General features: G+C 41.8%; 1 protein-coding gene across 15 annotated transcripts in view; it reads right to left on the bottom strand.

Annotated features, from left to right (window-relative positions):
* LOC115195665 (pumilio homolog 2) overlaps positions 1-19678 on the bottom strand; it is a 47833-nt gene that overhangs the window by 7758 nt on the left and 20397 nt on the right. For 8 of the 15 annotated variants that reach the window (XM_029755775.1, XM_029755835.1, XM_029755826.1 and 5 more), the window contains exons 14-22: positions 19221-19448; positions 18091-18358; positions 17776-17905; positions 15251-15385; positions 14625-14762; positions 13982-14107; positions 10385-10456; positions 4076-4197; positions 2139-2331 (exon numbers count right to left, since the gene is read on the bottom strand). In XM_029755775.1, the coding sequence (XP_029611635.1) occupies positions 2139-2331; positions 4076-4197; positions 10385-10456; positions 13982-14107; positions 14625-14762; positions 15251-15385; positions 17776-17905; positions 18091-18358; positions 19221-19448 (1412 nt within the window). The remainder of the gene's footprint in view (positions 1-2138; positions 2332-4075; positions 4198-10384; positions 10457-13981; positions 14108-14624; positions 14763-15250; positions 15386-17775; positions 17906-18090; positions 18359-19220; positions 19449-19678) is intronic. The other 7 variants (XM_029755852.1, XM_029755888.1, XM_029755868.1 and 4 more) reach the window with 3 other exon arrangements.

Here is a 19678-nt window from a genome sequence, read left to right as displayed (position 1 = left end):
ACACCGCCAATTGACGTCAATTGGCTTTAGAAGCTTCTGATAATCTATGACATTTTCTGGAATTTTCCAAGCTGTTTAAAGGCACAGTCAACTTAGTGTATGTAAACTTCTGACCCACTGGAATTGTGAATTATAAGTGAAATAATCTGTAAACAATTGTTGGAAAAATTATTTGTGTCATGCACAAAGTAGATGTCCTCACCGAGTTACCAAAACTATAGTTTGTTAACCTGTTAGGGTATAGGGGGCAGTATTTTCACGGCTGGATAAAAAAATGTACCCGATTTAATCTGGTTACTAATCCTACCCAGTAACTACAATATGCATATACTTATTATATATGGATAGAAAACACCCTAAAGTTTCTAAAACTGTTTGAATGGTGTCTGTGAGTATAACAGAACTCATTTGGCAGGCAAAACCCTGAGACAGATTCTGACAGGAAGTGGATACCTGATGTGTTGAATTGACTTTAAGCCTATACCATTGAAAAACAAAGGGGGTGAGGAATGTTTTGGCACTTCCTATTGCTTCCACAAGATGTCCCCAGCCTTTACAAAGTGTTTTGAGTCTTCTACAGTGAGATCTGACTGAAGAGCCTTGGAACGTGATGGCCCATTAGACACCTGGCGCGCGAGTTGATGGTGGGTACTCTCATTCCAAAACGTTTTAAAAGAGAACCCAATGGTCCGCCTTGAATTTTATTCATGTTCTGGTTAAAAAAGGCCCTAATGATTTATGCGATACAACGTTTGACATGTTTGAACGAACGTAAATATATTTTTTCCGTTCTTGAAGTGAAGTGAAGTCCGGCTGGCTTAGATCATGTGCTACAACACAGAGGTTTTTGGACATAAATGATGAGCTTTTTTGAACAAAACTACATTCGTTATGGACCTGGGATTCTTTGGAAGTGACATCTGATGAAGAGAATCAAAGGTAATGGATTATTTACATAGTATTTTCGATTTTAGATCTCTCCAACATGGCGGTTAGTCTGTATCGCAATGCGTATTTTTCTGGCGCAGTGCTCAGATTATTGCAAAGTGTGATTTCCCAGTAAGGTTAATTTTAAATATGGCAAGTCCATTGCGTTCAAGAGATGTAAATCTATAATTCTTTGAATGACAATATAATATTTTACCAATGTTTTCTAATATTAATTAATTATTTTGTTGTCATGACTTGACTGCCGGTATTGGAGGGAAACGATTTCCTGAACATCAACGCCATAGTAAAACGCTGTTTTTAGATACAAATATGAACTTGATAGAACTAAAAATGCATGCATTGTCTAACATAATGTCCTAGGAGTGTCATCTGATGGAGATTGTAAAAGGTTAGTGCATAATTTTAGCTGATTTTATGGTTTTGGTGACGCCTGTCTTTGAATCGACAATGCATTACACACAGCTATTATCAATGTACTCTCCTAACATAACCTAACTTTATGCTTTCCCCGTAAAACCTTTTTGAAATCGGACAACGTGGTTAGATTAAGATGTTTATCTTTCAAAGGCTGTAAGTTAGTTGTATGTTTGAGAAATTTGAATTTTGACATTTATTTGGTTTCAAATTTGCCGCTCTTGAAATGCACCTGCTGTTGATAGGGTGCGCCACGGGTGGCACGCTAACGTCCCACATAGCCCCAAGAAGTTAACAAGAAATTTGTGGAGTGGTTGAAAAACGAGTGTTTGCAAACTTCGACTTCAACTGTACAGCTATTCCCAGTCATGTGAAATCCAAAGATTAGATTAAGCCCTAATGAATTTATTTCAATTGACTGGTTTCCTTATATGAACTGTAACTCAGTAAAATCGTTGCATGTTGCGTTTATATTTTTGTTCAGTGTAAAATACTTTTCACACCACATGGAAAGGAGACTGCTATGGGTAACAATTAGAATAACTAGAAATGCTGTACCAAAAGAACCACCAACCTTTGGTTTTATGGCAATACATGAACCTGGCCTAAATTAAACTGATCTGAATTAACAAACAATGGGAAACGTGGGGTGTACTCACGAGGAACCAAACAGGCCGAAACAGGGAGGGACTAAACTGAACTTCTCCAATGAGAAATGGCTGTTTATGTAGCAAACTTACCGTGAATTCACTAGATGGTATATGTCAACCCACCTTGTGCATGATGATTTTGCGCTGGGCGGGCTCGGCCATGTCGATCATCCTCTGCACCACGTAGTTGGCGTACTGATCCTTCATCATGGTGTAGAGGGCGCTGTGGGGGCCGTCCTTCTGGCAGCACACCTCGTCAATCAGTAGGGCCCGCTCGGCACGGGATGAGTGGATCACACACTTCTCCACCACATTACTTAGGGAGAGACGTGGGCTCAGTTAAAAACAAACTGTACGGGCCGGTGTCCTGAACACAGAGTCAGCCTAGTCCTTAATTAAAAAGCTAAAACGTGACTACTTTCAGGAAACTAGGTGTATGTCGCACATCACAACTTCACAGGAAAGCCATTTGAACTTTTTTTTTATCAAAATGGATTTGTTGGCCGAAATGCCTTCTGGAACATGCGCACTTTCATGTGCCTTGATAACAAACGTGTATGCCATCTGTAAATATGAATAAAATTGTTCAAATACGAGCCTAGTTGGTTTAGCCACGGAAAAAAGGCAGCAACCTTCCCGCTAACCATGATTGGCTGAGATGAGTGTATACTGACACATGCAGTCACAACCTAGCCTTTTGGGGGATTTAAGCAAAGTTTTGGCCTACATCATTCAAGAAGATGGGAATTTGCATTTCTATGAAACTGATTGGGATCAAATAGTCAGCATGCAGATGCAGCATGGATGCTGCACCAGTAAAATGTGAAGAATTATCATTCACGATTGACAGTGATGATAGCATATCATTTTTTATAAGGTAGGCCTAATTTGGTGTTTGAGGATTTTAAAAACAGAAAAATGTATTTGAGCCATGTGTAGGAATAGGCATTATACTTGGGTGATACATTGCAGGCAATGTATATTCTAAAATTGCATAGTTCAATAGGTTACATTTCGGTAACAACTTTAATAGAAAAATGACAATACAAATGAAATAAAATGCAATTCTGTCCTTAAATATATAGCACTAGATCACTGATTGAGATGCTCAGATAAAGTTAGACAAAGGCAAGAAAGCAGCAAATTTGGGCACGTGACTGGTACTGGAAAAGAGGACAATATGGATTAACGATTTTGCAGAAAGAGTTGAGGTAAGAACAGCTTTATATGCGACTTGTAACCTAGCCCAGCTTTCTTTTTTGTGAGTGATAGAGATTAACTTGAGGTAGGATGAACTTCAATGTTCCATGGGGAAAATTGTCTTAGACACACAGTACTGCTGTATACAAAAGACAATCAACATAACAAATTGCACGTTACCCTTGTCATACAGCCCCATTCTTAACACTTCGCATATTCCCTTATTCTGTCAGTGGTGTACTAACACGGCACAGCTTTACTTATTGCTGTTTAGGTATTTGTTGGACATGGGAATAAAATAAATGCTTATACCTATTCAGCTTACATGTGGGGACCTTATAGCATCTGCCAGAATCTTTGTATTAGTTCTGAGTAGCTGATTGGCTGACAGTGGGACATGCTCGCATCTGCTCTGAGCACTGCTCACACTTGGCGATAATGGCCAAATATATTCAATATGTTTGAAAATCATCAGAAACGCCGTAAGTGCCCGGATCCAGCCATCAACTACAAATCGGGTAAGTGCTTACACTTTATGGGTTGTGGCATTAAGTTTTACGTCGGGTTTGCTCTGATTAGAAAAAAATAAGTCGGGAGCTGATCGGAAGCCCGCAGATCGGGCTAAAAAAACGTGTAATGTACGCCCGTCTTAACTCAATGGAGCATCTCCATTGAGAGTCCGGGGGAAAACCTTAATTGGAAAACCGCCCATGAATGTAATTCGTCTCACTCAGTCGAGACTAGGGTCACTTTAAAATTGGAGGTGGGCGTCATTGGAATGGCATAACTGGAAAGCACGTCTTCATGAGTCTCACTCTCACCAGCTATAAAAAGAAAGGGGTCGATTTGTGTTGCCTTACCTCGCAAATTTGTGCTGGCTCAGGAGGAGCACCTTCCCGCGGACCTCTGCCACGATCTTGCTCTTGTCTTCGGGTCTGCCGTGCTCCAGGACGTGCTGGATGACGTAGTTGCCGTACTGATCCTGCAGGGGGCGATGGAAGCAAAAGACAGTGTGGGATCACATTTCTCATTCACAACAAAAGGAAAATAGTAAATTTCACCATCTTGTAATATCATTTAGATAACCCACACTATGGATTCAATGACGTTCAGATAGTCGAGAGATTTTCCTTTGACACAGACATCTATAAAAGACACCCCATAGTAGCAATAGCCCTAATTATGTAGTGACCAAGGCACCTTAGTAGCAACCTAAGCAGAGAGCTCCTGTAAATATGTGACCAGTCTCAGGAAGCTGGGCCTATGTCGCACGTCATTACTTCACAGGATAGGCATTAGATGTTTTATTTTTTATCAAAATGCATGTGAACCCTCGTGTGCCTTAATAACAAACTTGTATTCCATCCATAAATACAAATATTTTCTTTAACTACAAGCAAAGTTGGTTTAGCCATGGAAAAAAGACAAAAACCTTCCCACTAGCTACGATTGGCTGAAGTAATGGATGGGCTGGACATGCCAGAAGATGAATTTGGATAGGTCTGCCATGTAGCGTGCTTCTGTCTATAACATGAGCTGCTCATTAAAAGCCTGAATTTAGCAGGCGCTATCAACAGAAAACAGTCAGTGAGAACCAGAGTGACTTGACAATGCTGGCCAAATAAGGTGTACCTACAACCAAAACGGCGTTAATTGGTTCCATTCTGCCGTGAAGCGTTCATCCATGTATACAGGTAAGAGTCTAGCTACATTCAGATATTATACGTTTCTAATTTTGTCAGCAATTTTATTAATTGCAAGTTAAAGCATACTGTTAGCTAGCGAACGTTAAGCGTTTTATCTGTGTAGTAATAATATTAGAATCAGAAAACCATTTGCATTGCTTGTTATAGCCTAATGTTAGCTAGCTAACATTGAACCTAAACTCAGCAAAAAAAAAAAGAAACGTCCTCGCACTGTCAACTGCATAGCCCTCACCCTTCGAGCCAACAGGTCCCAGACGTGCTCAATGGGATTGAGATCAGGGTCCATCGCTGGCAAAACACTGACATTCCTGTCTTGCAGGAAATCACGCACAGAACGAGCAGTATGGCTGGTGGCATTGTCATGCTGGAGGGTCATGTCAGGATGAGCCTGCAGGAAGGGTACCACATGAGAGAGGATGTCTTCCCTGTAATACCCAGCGTTGAGATTGCCTGCAATGACAACAAGCTCAGTCCGATGATGCTGTGACACACCGCCCCAGACCATGACAGACCCTCCACCTCAAAAAAAAAAAAAAAAAAAAAAAAAAAAAAATAGATCCCGCTCCAGACTACAGGCCTCGGTGTAACGCTCATGCCGTCGACAATAAATGCGAATCTGACCATCACCCCTGGTGAGACAAAACCACGACTCGTCAGTGAAGAGCACTTTTTGCCAGTCCTGTCTGGTCCAGCGACGGTGGGTTTGTGCCCATAGGCAACGTTGTTGCCGGTGATGTCTGGTGAGGACCTGCCTTACAACAGGCCTACAAGCCCTCAGTCCAGCCTCTCTCAGCCTATTGCGAACACTGAGCACTGATGGAGGGATTGTGTGTTCCTGGTGTAACTCGGGCACTTGTGGCCATCCTGTACCTGTCCCGCAGGTGTGACGTTCGGATTTACAGATCCTGTGCAGGTGTTACACGTTCTCTGCCACTGCGAGGATGATCAGCTGTCCATCCTGTAGCTCTGTCTTAGGCATCTCACAGTACAGACATGGCAATTTATTGCCCTGGCCACATCTGCAGTCCTCATGCCTCCTTGCAGCATGCCTAAGGCACGTTCATGCAGATGAGCAGGGACCCTGGGCATCGTTCTTTTGGTGTTTTTCAGAGTCAGTAGAAAGGCCTCTTTAGTGTCCTAAATTTTTAGAACAGTCACCTTAATTGCCTACTTGCTGTAAGCTGTTAGTGTCTTAACGACCATTCCACAGGTGCATGTTCATTAATTGTTTATGGTTCATTGAACAAGCATGGCAAACAATGTTTAAACCCTTTACAATAAAGATATTTTACAAATTATCTTTGAAAGACAGGGTCCTGAAAAAGGGACTTTTTAGTTTAGTTGGTTCGCTGTGTTTGTATTGGTAGGGAGTTGGGATTATGCCTGTTCATTGTAGCTAGCTAGATTCCAGATGACCCATCAAGTTAGACAGGTGTGTATGGCCATTATTTTATTTCATTAACACGTGTACAATTTACACGTGTCGGGTAAGCGACATTAACCTGTTGGGGATAGGGGGCAGTATTTGCACGGATGGATAAAAAAAACGTACCCGATTTAATCTGTTTACTACTCCTGCCCAGTAACTAGAATATGCATATAATTGTTTGATTTGCATAGAAAACACCCTAAAGTTTCTAAAACTGTTTGAATGGTGTCTGAGTATAACAGAACTCATATGGCAGGCCAAAACCTGAGAAGATTCCAAACAGGAAGCGCCATTTCTTGATCATCTCTATCCAAAACAAAAGATCTCTGCTGTAACGTGACATTTCTACGGCTCCCATAGGCTCACAGAAGGCGGCAGAACGTTGAATGATCACTCTCCAGTCTCTGGCTGAAAAACAGTAGCGCATTTGGTAAGTGGTCGATCTGAGAACAATGAGACTGGTGCGCGTGTGCACGAGACGACTCCATGTTTACATTTTCAGTCTTTGAACGAAAACAGGGTTTCCCGGGTGGAATATTATCGCTTTTTTACGAGAAAAATCACATAAAAATTGATTTTAAACAGCGTTTGACATGCTTCGAAGTACGGTAATGGAAAATTTCGAAATTTTGTCACGATATGCGCCGGGCACGTCACCCTTCGGATAGTGTCTTGAACGCACGAACAAAACGCCGCTATTTGGATATAACTATGGATTATTTGGAACCAAACCAACATTTGTTATTGAAGTAGAAGTCCTGGGAGTGCATTCTGACGAAGAACAGCAAAGGTAATCCAATTTTTCTTATAGTAAATCTGAGTTTGGTGAGTACCAAACTTGGTGGGTGTCAAAATAGCTAGCCTGTGATGGCCGGGCTATCTACTCAGAGTATTGCAAAATGTGCTTTCACCGAAAAGCTATTTTAAAAATCGGACATAGCGATTGCATAAAGGAGTTCTGTATCTATAATTCTTTAAATTATGTTTTTTTGTGAACGTTTATCGTGAGTAATTTAGTAAATTCACCGGAAGTGTTCGGTGGGAATGCGAGTCACATGCTAATGTAAAAAACAGGTTTTTGATATAAATATGAACTTGATTGAACAAAACATGCATGTATTGTATAACAATGTCCTAGGAGTGTCATCTGATGAAGATCAAAGGTTAGTGCTGCATTTAGCTGTGGTTTTGGTGACATTATATGCTAGCTTGAAAAATGGGTGTCTGATTATTTCTGGCTGGGTACTCTGCTGACATAATCTAATGTTTTGCTTTCGTTGTAAAGCCTTTTTGAAATCGGACAGTGTGGTTAGATTAACGAGAGTCTTGTCTTTAAAATGCTGTAAAATAGTCCTATGTTTGAGAAATTGAAGTAATAGCATTTCTAAGGTATTTGAATATCGCGCCACGGGATTTCACTGGCTGTTGAGTAGGTGGGACACTAGCCCAGAGAGGTTAATATTATAAAATACTTGCATCTGGACACCTTGTTTTTTATATTGCTACTATGCAAGTAACCTTCTGTATCCTGTGCATGTGACAAATAAACCTTGATATAGGGTGTGTTTACCAGAGACTAATGAGGTAATGGGAAGAACATGACCTGCACCAAAGTCAGATTAGGATATAGGCCAAGATAATGTATTTTTATCTGGAGTTTCCTTATTGTAGGCTACTACTTTTAGTCTTGAAATCTTTGGGTTTTTACTACTACTCACTCGGTTTAGCACATGGCCTCATGTGAATCCTTAAAGAGATGGGTGGGGCTAAAGCTTATGAGGGTGTGAAGGAGGCTGAATGGGTGCAGACGAAGAGCTCTCCAGTAGATGTACCAAAACACTCAAGGGCCATTTTTCTCAAAAGTAGGGTTACAAATGTAGCAACTTTCAAAGCAGAATTACTTCCCCATTCTTCCTCAACTGTAGTGTATGATACCATTTCTAGCACTAAGTCTCCTTTTATCAATAAAAATAAAAAATATATTTTTTACAATCAAATTTTGCTACATCGGACCGAATCCAGGTGATGGGTCACATACAGTGCACGCGGAAAGTATTCAAACCTTGACTTTTTCCACATTGTTACATTAAAGCCTTGTTCTAAAATGGATTAAATACAAAAAAAGGTACTCAATCTAAACACAATACCCCATAATGACAAAGCGAACACAGTTTTTAGAAATGCTTGGGACATTTATATGGGGTGGCAGGTAGCCTAGTGGTTAGAGTGTTGGGCCAGTGACAGAAAGGTTGCTAGATCGAATCCCAAGCTGACAAGGTAAAAATCTGACGTTCTGCAACTGAACATGCATTAACCCACTGTTCCTAGGCTGTCATTGTAAATAAGAATGTTCTTGACTGACTTGCCTGATTAAATAAATAAAAAATATATACATTTACATTTTCTTTTTAATAAAAAAGAAATAAAAAAATGTATTTACATAAGTATTCAGACCCTTTTACTTAGTACTAGCAGTTGTCCACATTTAATTACTGGTAAGTGTTAAATTGTAATGTTTATCAGCCATTTTATTTATTATAATATTTCTGGTGGTTGTTTGCCAGAATGTGCAGATTGACTGGCAGGTCAACACTTTGACTTGGCTAGCTAATTGTTTTTGTTTGACTGATGCATCTGGACACGGTACCAGCTTTGTTTCACCTGCCTGCTAGTTCCTGACCTTTGAACAATTCAATTGAAGAGTCACCTGAAGCTTAAGAGGCATGGGAGATACAGTAAAAGGAATGCAGTACGGAGGCAGAGGGCTCATTGTGAGGATGACTGGCTACTACTCTAAACTGTGTGTAGTGAGCTTCTGGGGCCCAGAGCTGCTGAGACATCACCCAAGTGGGTGCTACACATTGTGAAGGAGGAGAAGTCCAGTAACTACACAACTCCGGCTGGTTCCCTGAGTAGTCCTCAACACGATCGTCACCAGACTCTTCATCTATCATCTCCCTGACCATCTTCCTCTGATCAAGAGATGAACTGTCCCCCTCCATCTTTGGGAGGATGCACTCAGACTTGGCCTCTATTGGTTGATCCAACTACAACTAGTCTACTCATGATGTATTGCTTTTTAGTTTTTGACAAGCTTTGAGAATCTTATGAAAAGCACCATTGAAATGTTATAAAGCTATTCAATATCACAGCCGTCACCGCAGATTGCTGAAGGTCAAACAACAAAACACTTCTGATTTGCATTAGACACAGGCCTATTCAGGTCCATGTGGAACCAGCAGCATATTTGCCCCTTCAGGGATAGGTGATAAGACAGTTATGGGTGTGGTTTTAAGGGGAAAATAACTTAATATACCTAAAGCTGTGCAGGAAAACGAACAAACTCACCTGACCAGATATCAATAGTGACTCGACAACATTTGACCACCTGAAATTAGTAGCATGCCTTATTATACTACAGCTGTCCCCATCCCACTTGTTTGATTTGAAGCAAATTACATGATTTGATTTACAAACTTTGCCCAACCATTTTGCTTCATTGCTCAACGTGGTCTGATGGACTTTAACCCTAAATTCCAAGAAACCACAGTCAAGTTCAAGAACATATGGGACAATATGTCAATGTTGAGGGTCCAAATTGTGGCAAAAAAATAAATAAAAACTCTTGACTTGGGGAGTCTTTCTAGCAAGTATTGATAATTAAAATCAGAGAAGGCAGGCAGGAGAGAGGTGGGGGGAAAAAAGACAGAATCAGGAGGCGTCTGTGACCAGAGGGATTATCCAAACAGACCTGAGAAGCGGGGTGCTGCGAATCCTCTATGTGACAGGACAGACATATATATTCTAAACAAAGGAACAAGAAAAGGAGGAGGGAGGGAGGCGGCGGAAGAAGGAAGAGGCGTGCTCTGAGTTTAGGAGGAGGGAGGCGGTCTGAAAAGAGGGATAGAGAGTTTGGTGAAGGTAAAAGGCCTCTATGGTGTTAAAGCAGACTGGTTATTGAGAAAGAGAAATATGGAGGAGGAGTGAGGGAGGCGACACGAGGAGGACGTCCGCGTAGGAGGCGAATTGCTGACCTTGAACAGTGCATCGCTGGACACTGTATAATATGTTTTGGGTGTCATCTCCAATGAAACGCCTTGATATTTCTAGATGGAATAAGTGGGGGGCGGGGGGGTTAAATTAACATCATAGGTAGAAGTCATTTCCAGCATGAATACATGTATCATCAACCGTAGGATAAAAATGGACATTGCGCATGGTCATGTTCATTAGGCACCATAGGAAAGAAAACGTACTGAAACAGGAAGGGGCTGTCCTGACTTGTTCAATGAGAATCGGCCATTTTTATAAACATTTTTCCAGTCACCCTTTCGTGCCCTAATGAACACGACATGCTGCACAGCCACATTAACAATGAAAACAAATCACCACAAGAACAAAACATGCGCACACACACGTTCAAAAGTTTGGTGTCACTTAGAAATGTTCTTGTTTTTGAAAGAAAAGCACATTTGTCAATAAAAATAACATCAAATTGATCAGAAACAGTGTAGATATTGTTAATGTTGTAAATGACTATAGGAGCTGGAAACGGCAGATTTTTTTTAATGGAATATCTAGATAGGCGTTCAAAGGCCCATTATCAGCAACCATCACTCCTGTGTTCCAATGGCACATTGTGTTAGCTAATCCAAGTTTATCATTTAAAAAAAGGCTAATTGATCATTAGAAAACCCTTTTACAATTATGTTAGCACAGCTGAAAACTGTTGTTCTAATTAAAGAAGCAATACAACTGGCCTTCTTTAGACTAGTTGAGTATCTGGAGCATCAGCATTTGTGGGTATGATTACAGGCTCAAAATGTCCAGAAACAAAAGAACTGTCTTCTGAAACACGGCAATCTATTTTTCAAACTTTTGAACAGTAGTGTACACACCACAGTACCAGTCCTAAGTTCAGACACGCCTACTCATTCAAGCGTTTATTTTTACTACTTTCCACATTGTAGAATAAGTGACATCAAAACAATGAAATCATGTAACCCAAAAAGTATTACCATATCAAAATATATTTTAGATTCTTCAAAGTAGACACCTTTGCACGAACATCGTCTCAATCAGCTTCACCTGGAATGCATTAGCACTTGCTGGCTGCATTTCCTTCACTCTGTGGTCCAACTCATCCCAAACCATCTCAATTGGACTGAGGCCAGGTCATCTGGCCTTACTCTCCTTCTTGGTCAAATAGCCCTTACACAACCTGGATGTGTGTTGGGTCATTGCCCTATCCTACTAAGCGCAAACCAGATGGGATGGCGTATCGCTGCAGAATGCGGTGGTAGCCATGCTGGTTACGTGTGCCTTAATCTAAATAAATCACTGACAGTGTCACCAGCAAAGCACCCCCACACGTCACAGTGGGAACCACACATGCTGAGATCATCCATTCACCTACTCTGCGTCTCACAAGGAAACGGCAGTTGGAACCAAAAACCTAGACTCAGACCAAAGGACAGATTTCCACCGGTCTAATGTCCATTGCTCGAGTTTCTTGGCCAAAGCAAGTCACTTCTTATTGGTGTCCTTTAGTAGGGCTTTTTTTGCAGCAATTCGGACCATGAAAGCCTGATTCACGCAGTCTCCTCTGATCAGTTGATGTTGAGCTGTGTCTGTTAATTGAACTCTGAAGCATTTATTTGGCCTGCAATTTCTGAGGCTGGTAATTAATGAACTTATCCTCTGCAGCAGAGGTAACTCTGGGTCTTCCTTTCCTGTGGCGGTCCTCACGAGAGCCAGTGTCATCATAGTGCTTGGTTTTTGCGACTGCACTTGAAGAAACTTTCAAAGTTCTTGACAATTTTCCACATTGACTGACCTTCATGTCTTAAAGTAAAGTAATGGACTGTCATTTCCCTTTGCTTATTTGAGCTGTTCTTGCCATAATATGGACTAGGTCTTTTACCAAATATGGCCATCTTTTGTATACCCCCCTACCTTGGTACAACTGATTGGCTCAAACACATTGAGGAAAGAAATTCCACAAACAAGGCACACCTGTTAATTGAAATGCATTCCAGGTGACCATCTCATTAAGCTGGTTGAGAGAATGCCAAGTGTGTGCAAAGCTATCAAGGCAAAGGTTGGCTACTTTGAAAAATCTCAAATATATTTTGAATTGTTTAACACATGATTCCATGTGTTATTTCATAGCTGATGTCTTACTATTATCCTACAATGTAGAAAATAGTAAAATTAAAGAAAAACCCTGGAATGAGTAGGTGTCCAAACCTGACTAGTACTGTATATTATAATAACAATAATATTTGAGAACTAACAATGACCAAAATAAAAACTAGACAGTGAGAATCTAAAATGTCATGAGGCCACCACTGATTCTGTTATGCTATTTGAGTAACTCAAATATAAGAACCCAGCATAAGAACCCAGCAAAAGCCATCGCAAAAAAAATTGAATTGCAGGAAATTTGCATTAAAGCAGCACTCAGCAGTTGAAACAAAGAATTTTCCCACCCGTTTTGGTAAAAAGCGGAGGGATGGGGTTGGAGAAATGTAACCTAAAATTCATAGACCGCACTATGGATGCATGGACTAATCATCCAGGATATCACTATTATAGTTTTAACTATGTTTTGAGGCTATATAGCTGGGGTACTCAAGTACTATTTGTGAAAGTCCGGTCACACAAATTTCCTAGGTGGCAAAGGTCCGGATGGATAATGTAATTTATCAGAGTAGTAACAAACCCCCACCTCACAACCCATGCAACCCCAAACTGTTCACACCCCTCTTGTTGACAGATAGAAAATATGTTTCAGTTTTAATATCCTGCAAATCTATGTATTCTTCCATGTCTTGTGTGTTTATTTGATACCAGGGGTCAAAGTCCGACTGAATAAAAAATAAGTACATAATTTTACATTTTATTCCCTCCCCTCGGGACCTGCAGTCCGTATTGACTCTGTTCTGGGTCCAGTCAGTGTTCCGCCTGTTGAGTATGGGGTCTATATAGTGTATGTCAAGGAGGTTGGTGGCACCTTAATTGGGGAGGACGGGTTTGTGGTAATGGCTGAAGCGGAATAGGTGGAATGGTATCAAATACAAACATGGTTTCCATGTGTTTGATTTCATTTCATTCACTCTGTTCCAGCCATTATTATGAGCCGTCTTCCCCTCAGCAGCCACCACTGGTGTATGTTTACAAACATTGGTGTAAAACAAGTTAATATTTTGGATTCTGATTGGGTATGACAGTTGAACTAAGTTCGAGGCATTTCTAAGTTATTCTTTAATAGTCAATGGGTACATATCATTAATTTATACATCCAAAAATGGACATAGCAACTGCTGATTTCTCCTGATTTTTCTCTCTCAGCCAGATGACAAAGTTGGTAGAATTTCAGGTAACTAGCTTTAAAACTGAAACTCTCAGCTCCATGGAGAAATAGGTAGAATTGCAGGAAATTGGCTTAAATATGAAAACATCTACACAGCCAAGATGTGGGCCTCTAAAATACAACCACAGCCCATGCTATACCCACCACCTGCCCCTTTTTGATCCAGTAAAAACCCTGAAAAGCATTACATTGGCCATGTGTGAGCGACTGGGGTCTAGATAGGAGTTGAGACTAGGGCTCGCCTGGCTGCATTTACCTGGCCAAGCTGCTCAGAGTGCTGGTGCAGCTCCTCCAGGATGGGCAGGGTCTGCTCCTGGGTGCAGTGCTCCAGGATCCGCTGGATCACCCTGCAGCCGTAAGGGTGGGTGGACAGCACAAACACCTGCAGGGGAGACGACAAACGTCAACAAAATGTGTTACAGGCCCCCTTGAGCCTAAATAAGTGGGAAATAAAGTAAAGCATTTAGGAAGATGTATTAAATAATAGGAATATGTGGATGTTAGGAAATGTTTGTACATTTTTTAACACTTGAAAAGGGCCCAAATCGGCTGGTCCATATATTGAATCCTGGGGGGAAACTGAATAATATGTGCGTGTCTGGGTCGTTTTCAGTAGGTGAAAAACATTCAGAAAGGGGCAGGTAAAGCTATTGGAACTAGTCCAATGAGAACATATATTATTGTTTCCCTGTTGTAAAATGCTTTGATGCAGTTTGCCCTGCTGAACACAATGTGACTGACGGTTGGGTTGATGTTTTCTGGGTCGTGTACATTAAGCACTAAACATAGAAAAAAACTACGTAACAGGAAGGGACAACATGAAATTCTCCAATCAGAAACATTTTCCTTTACTGTTGCAAACAGTTTTCCATTGCATGACCTAATGATTTGGCTCTCACCTGGCCCTGGAAGGCATCAATGATGAACTGCAGGGCCTGGGGCTGAACACACTCGATACACTTCTGTACCACATGGTTTCCGTTCTGATCCTTCACACACTTTAGCACGTGGCCGTCTAGCTCCCGCACTATGTCACTCTGAGGAAGGGGATAGAGAGTGGAGTAATTCATCCATCTCTCCCTCCATAGATCTTCTGAACATTTTCAACCTGTCTATGTTAATCCCATGGAAATAGAATGACCAAGTCATTTCTACAGTACACATCCATTTTCCTTCTAATGGCTCGTTGATAGATTGTCACCCATAGTCCTCAATGTAAAGGGCAATTCAAAGAGGACGACAACAGGACCATACTACATAGGTATCCATCGATCCATCCCCCATGCTTACTGGAGAGTACACCACACTCAGAAAACCAGCTAACAATAACACCAGGGCAATGTCTCAAACCGCACCCTATTCCCTTTATAGTGCACAACTTTTGACCAGGACCCATGGGGCTCTGGTCAAAAGTAGTGCATCGTATATAGGGAATAGGGTGCCCTTTGGGACTCTTCCTAGAAGCGCCCCCCCTCCCCCCAAAAAAACCCATCTTAAATCGGAAGAGAAGTGAAGATCCACTTACAATTACCTGCTGGTCGGAGGATATGGACTCCAGGGCCTTCTGGATCACTCGGCAGCCGTACATCTGCAAGGCCAGGGGCAGCACGTGGCCGCGGATTCGGGTAGCCAGAGCCAGCTTCTGATCTGCACTGCCAAACTGCACAGAGAACATTTCAATGATGCAAAATTATGACGACCTGTCCTCTCTGGCTCAGTTGGTAGAGCATGGTGCTTGCAGCGCTACAATGTGTGTTCGATTCATGAAAATGTATGAAAGCACGATTAAGTCGCTTTGGATTAAAAAAATAAAAACATTCAAAAAGTCTGGTAAATGGCATATATTATTGGTAAGTGTTTGCTGAATATACAGTATGTCAAAATTTGACACCTACTCATTCAAGGGGTTCTTTATTTTTACTATTTTCTACATTGTGGAATAATAGTGAAGACATCAAAACTATGAAATAACACATTGAACCATGTAGTAACCAAAAGTGTTAAATATCAAATACATTTTGATTTGTTTGAGATTCTTCAAAGTATCCACCCTTTGACTTGATGACAGCTTTGCACACTCTTGGCATTCTCTCAACCAGCTTCATGAGGTAGTCAACTAGAACGCATTTCAATTAACAGGAGTGCCTTGTTAAAAGTTATTTTGTGGAATGTCTTTCCTTAATGCGTTTGAGCCAATCAGTTGTGACAAGGTTAGGGTTGTATTCACCCAAAGGGTCAGACAGCTGAACAGACAAAGACTTGCTTCCACCAGCACAAGTATATATATACACACCCCAATTTGGGTGAAGTATCCTCCTTCCCTCTAAACATTACATCTTTATTGCTAAGCAGGAAGTTAAGTGATGCGGGCAATAAACTGTTCCTTCTCCCTTAAAGTGACCGGACCTGACCGCATCCCCACCCTTATCAGTGACTGCAACCATGCGATTTCCTTTACTCAGTACATTGCAAGCTTAATTGTCTCCACCATATACATTCCTCACCATATACATTCCTCCTACAGATAACCATTAACTTCTGGTGTAGAAACCAGACAATGGCACTCATTTCCATAGGAGACCTGATAATTAACAATATTTAAAGTTTAGGAGTCAGAACCAATTAGGGTGGTATTCAGAAGCCAGCCCTATTTAGTAAAAGACCAAGTCCATATTATGGCATGACCAGCTCAAATAAACAAAGACAAACGACAGCCCATCATTACTTTAAGACATGAAGATCAGTCAATACTGAAAATTAAGAACTTTTAAAGTTTCTTCAAGTGCAGTCACAAACCATCAAGCACTATGACAAAACTGGCTCTCATGAGAACCGCCACTGGAAAGGAAGAACCAGAGTTACCTCTGCTGCAGGAGATAAGTTTATTAGGTACCAGCCTCAGAAATTACAGCCCAAATAAATGCTTCAGAGTTCAAGTAACAGACACAGCTCAACATCAACTGATCAGAGGAGACTGTGTGAATCACGCCTTCATGAACGAATTGCTGCAAAGAAACCACTACTAAAGGACATCACTAAGAAGAGACTTGCTTGGGCCAAGAAACACGAGCAATGGACATTAGACCGGTTCCAACCGCCGTGTCTTTGTGAGACACGGAGTAGGTAAACGGATGATCTCAGCCTGTGTGGTTCAGAGGAGGTGTGATGTGTGAGGGTGTGTCGCTGGTGATACTGTCAGTCATTTATTTATAATTCATGACACACTTAACCAGCATGGCTACCACAGCATTCTGCAGTGATACGCCATCCCACCTGGTTTACGCTTAGTGGGGCTATCATTTATTTTTCAACAGGACAATGACCAAAAACACACCTCCAGGCTGTGTAAGAGCTATCTGACCAAGAAGGAGAGTGATGGAGTGCTGCATCAGATGACCTGGCCTCCACAATCACCCGACCACAACTCAATTGAGATGGTTTGGGATGAGTTGGACCACAGAGTGAAGGGAAAGCAGCTTAAGAGCTAAACATGTGGGAACTCCTTCAAGACTGTTGGAAAAGCATTCCAGGTGAAGCTGGTTGAGAGAATGCCAAGAGTGTGCAAAGCTTTCATCATGGCAAAGGGTAGCTACTTTGAAGAATCTCAAATATATTTTGATTTGTTCAACACATTTTTGGTTACTACATGATTCCATGTGTTATTTAATAGTTTTGATGTCTGCACTATTATTCTACGATGTAGAAAATAGTAAAAATAAAGAAAACCCCTTGAATGAGTAAGTGTCCAAACTTTTGGCTAGTACCGTATGCATTTCAAAGCAATGCTCTTATCCACATTAACTTACAATAGGTGCATCCCAAGTCATTCAGACAACCACATCATGATTAACCACACACACACACACACACACACACACACACACACACACGTATATAAAAATCAGCAAAATTGGTGTTAGTAAAAAGCTAAAATCAGACACATACTGGTTGAAGGCAACATTAAAAGTTGGTATGGTTATGATTCAATGATGACACAAGTATCCCAAGTACCATCAAATGTAACCCTACAACTGTGACAACGGTCCCCACCTCAAAGAACTTCTGGATGACGTAGTTGCCAAACACGTCGGTCATCAGCTGATAGGCCGCCTGCAGGATCTCCCCAAACACCATCTGCCTCTCGGCGGGGGTGGCCCTCTCCAACTTTTGCTGGATGAACCTGGAGACAGAGGGGGGAAGAGGAAGGAGGGACATGGGAAGGGAATTTTAGTGGTAACACAAACATCATATAGTGATAAGGAAGTGTCTCAAGAGCATGATAGGAGGGCGTAATATGCAGCAGAGGATGTGTTTGTGTATCACTTTGTGTGTGTGTCCCCGTTGAGCCGTACGTCTATCACCCACCTGGAGCCGTGCTGGTCCTGGGAGAACTCCACCATGTGGCCGGGCAGGTCACGCAGCTGCAGGTTGGGGAAGCGGTTGTTGCGGAAGTCCTCCAGCAGGCGGCTTCGCCCGCTGGGCATGACGTCCGAGCGGCTGTAGCGGGGCCGCGACGGGGGGAACAGCTGGCTGCTGGAGCTGAACAGGCTGGAGGTGGCTCCTGCGCTGCGATACTTTGCCTCCGCACCCGGCGCCGCCGAGATGTAGCGCCCACTGCCGTTCGTCAGGCCGCCTGGGGGTTGGGGATGCCAGGGCGGAACAAAACGATGAATAGGTGTTGCCATAGAAATATAATTTTTCAACCCTCACTACATTAACTTGAATTCCCACTCTAGTCCCATTTCTACAGATGTTGCATGTACAGCAGCACAGTCACACAGAGTAGTGGTTGAGTGAAGTTCATGTATAGTTTACTGTAAAATATAAATCGGTACCCTTGCACTTTTCTTAATTCCATATTTGTCAAATAATTTTCCAAAGCATTGGGTGTTCTTTTCTTTGAATGCTTCATTTGGTAAACCCCACTGCTGAAGGAGAAGTTCTTGTCCCAAAAACCCACCTAAAGCTTAAATCCTGGGAAAATGTTCTGTGGACCCCAAACACACATCCAAAAGCACCCAGGAATGGTTCAAGAAACAAATGGACTGTTCTGAAATGGCCAGCAAAACCCTATGGCAAAATCTGAAAACAGCAGTTGGTTGAAGGCACTGTTTGCTGCTGTTAAAGAGTAGACCCAATTGCCAGTAGAAAGGAGTAGCTAGCTCATTGAAAGCGACAAGTAGTGCTTGTTTGCAGTTATTTTGGGCCAAGGCTGTGCTCCCCTCTGGGGTGTACTACTTCCGGGGTGCTAATAATGTTATCCATGCCATTTGTCTTTTTTTTTTTTTTTTAGAAAATAAAGGTTAACCCAAGTTCCCCCAAATACAATGTGTTCCTGCAATATTAAATCCAATAAGGCGAGGAGACCAAAAGTTTCTTCCAATTTCAACTTATTTGCGAAGAAATAGTGAATTATTTAAGGAAAGTGCCAATATATTTGGCCGCAACTGTATATGCTTGAATAAAAAAAATATAATAATTACTTGCGGCCTTACCCAGGTGAAGGCTGGAGGAGGAGCCGTGAGAGGATGGCAGAGAAGGTGGGGGTGTGAGGGGGGAGTGGCCCGGAGTTAGGCCAATGGGACTGGGCGAGGAGGAGTAGCCTAGGCTGTTGTAGAAGGGCTGGCCAATGGGGGTGAGGCTGCTGCCGCCACGCTTGTACAGGTCAGAGCTTGCCAGCAGGGAGTCTCGGCGAGAGACGCTGCTGCTGGTAGAGCTTGACACTACGGGAGGGAGAGAGAGAGAGAGATGAAGACTGAAATTAGGAGGGGGGGTTTTATTTTATATAAAAAAAAGAGGGAGTAGAGAGAAAGAACACAGCGGGGGAACAGATATTTACATTTCTCACTGTGACGAATGCATTATCTTGAAAAACTTAGTTAATTGCCAAGAGAAAAGTATACTTTTTTTGTGGTGTATGACATAACATTTTATACATGCTTTTTGCATATGT

The sequence above is a fragment of the Salmo trutta genome, chromosome 1 (genome assembly GCF_901001165.1).
Source record: "Salmo trutta chromosome 1, fSalTru1.1, whole genome shotgun sequence".
In the NCBI taxonomy this organism is placed as follows: domain Eukaryota; kingdom Metazoa; phylum Chordata; class Actinopteri; order Salmoniformes; family Salmonidae; genus Salmo; species Salmo trutta.
This window is presented reverse-complemented; position numbering and strand designations above follow the sequence as displayed.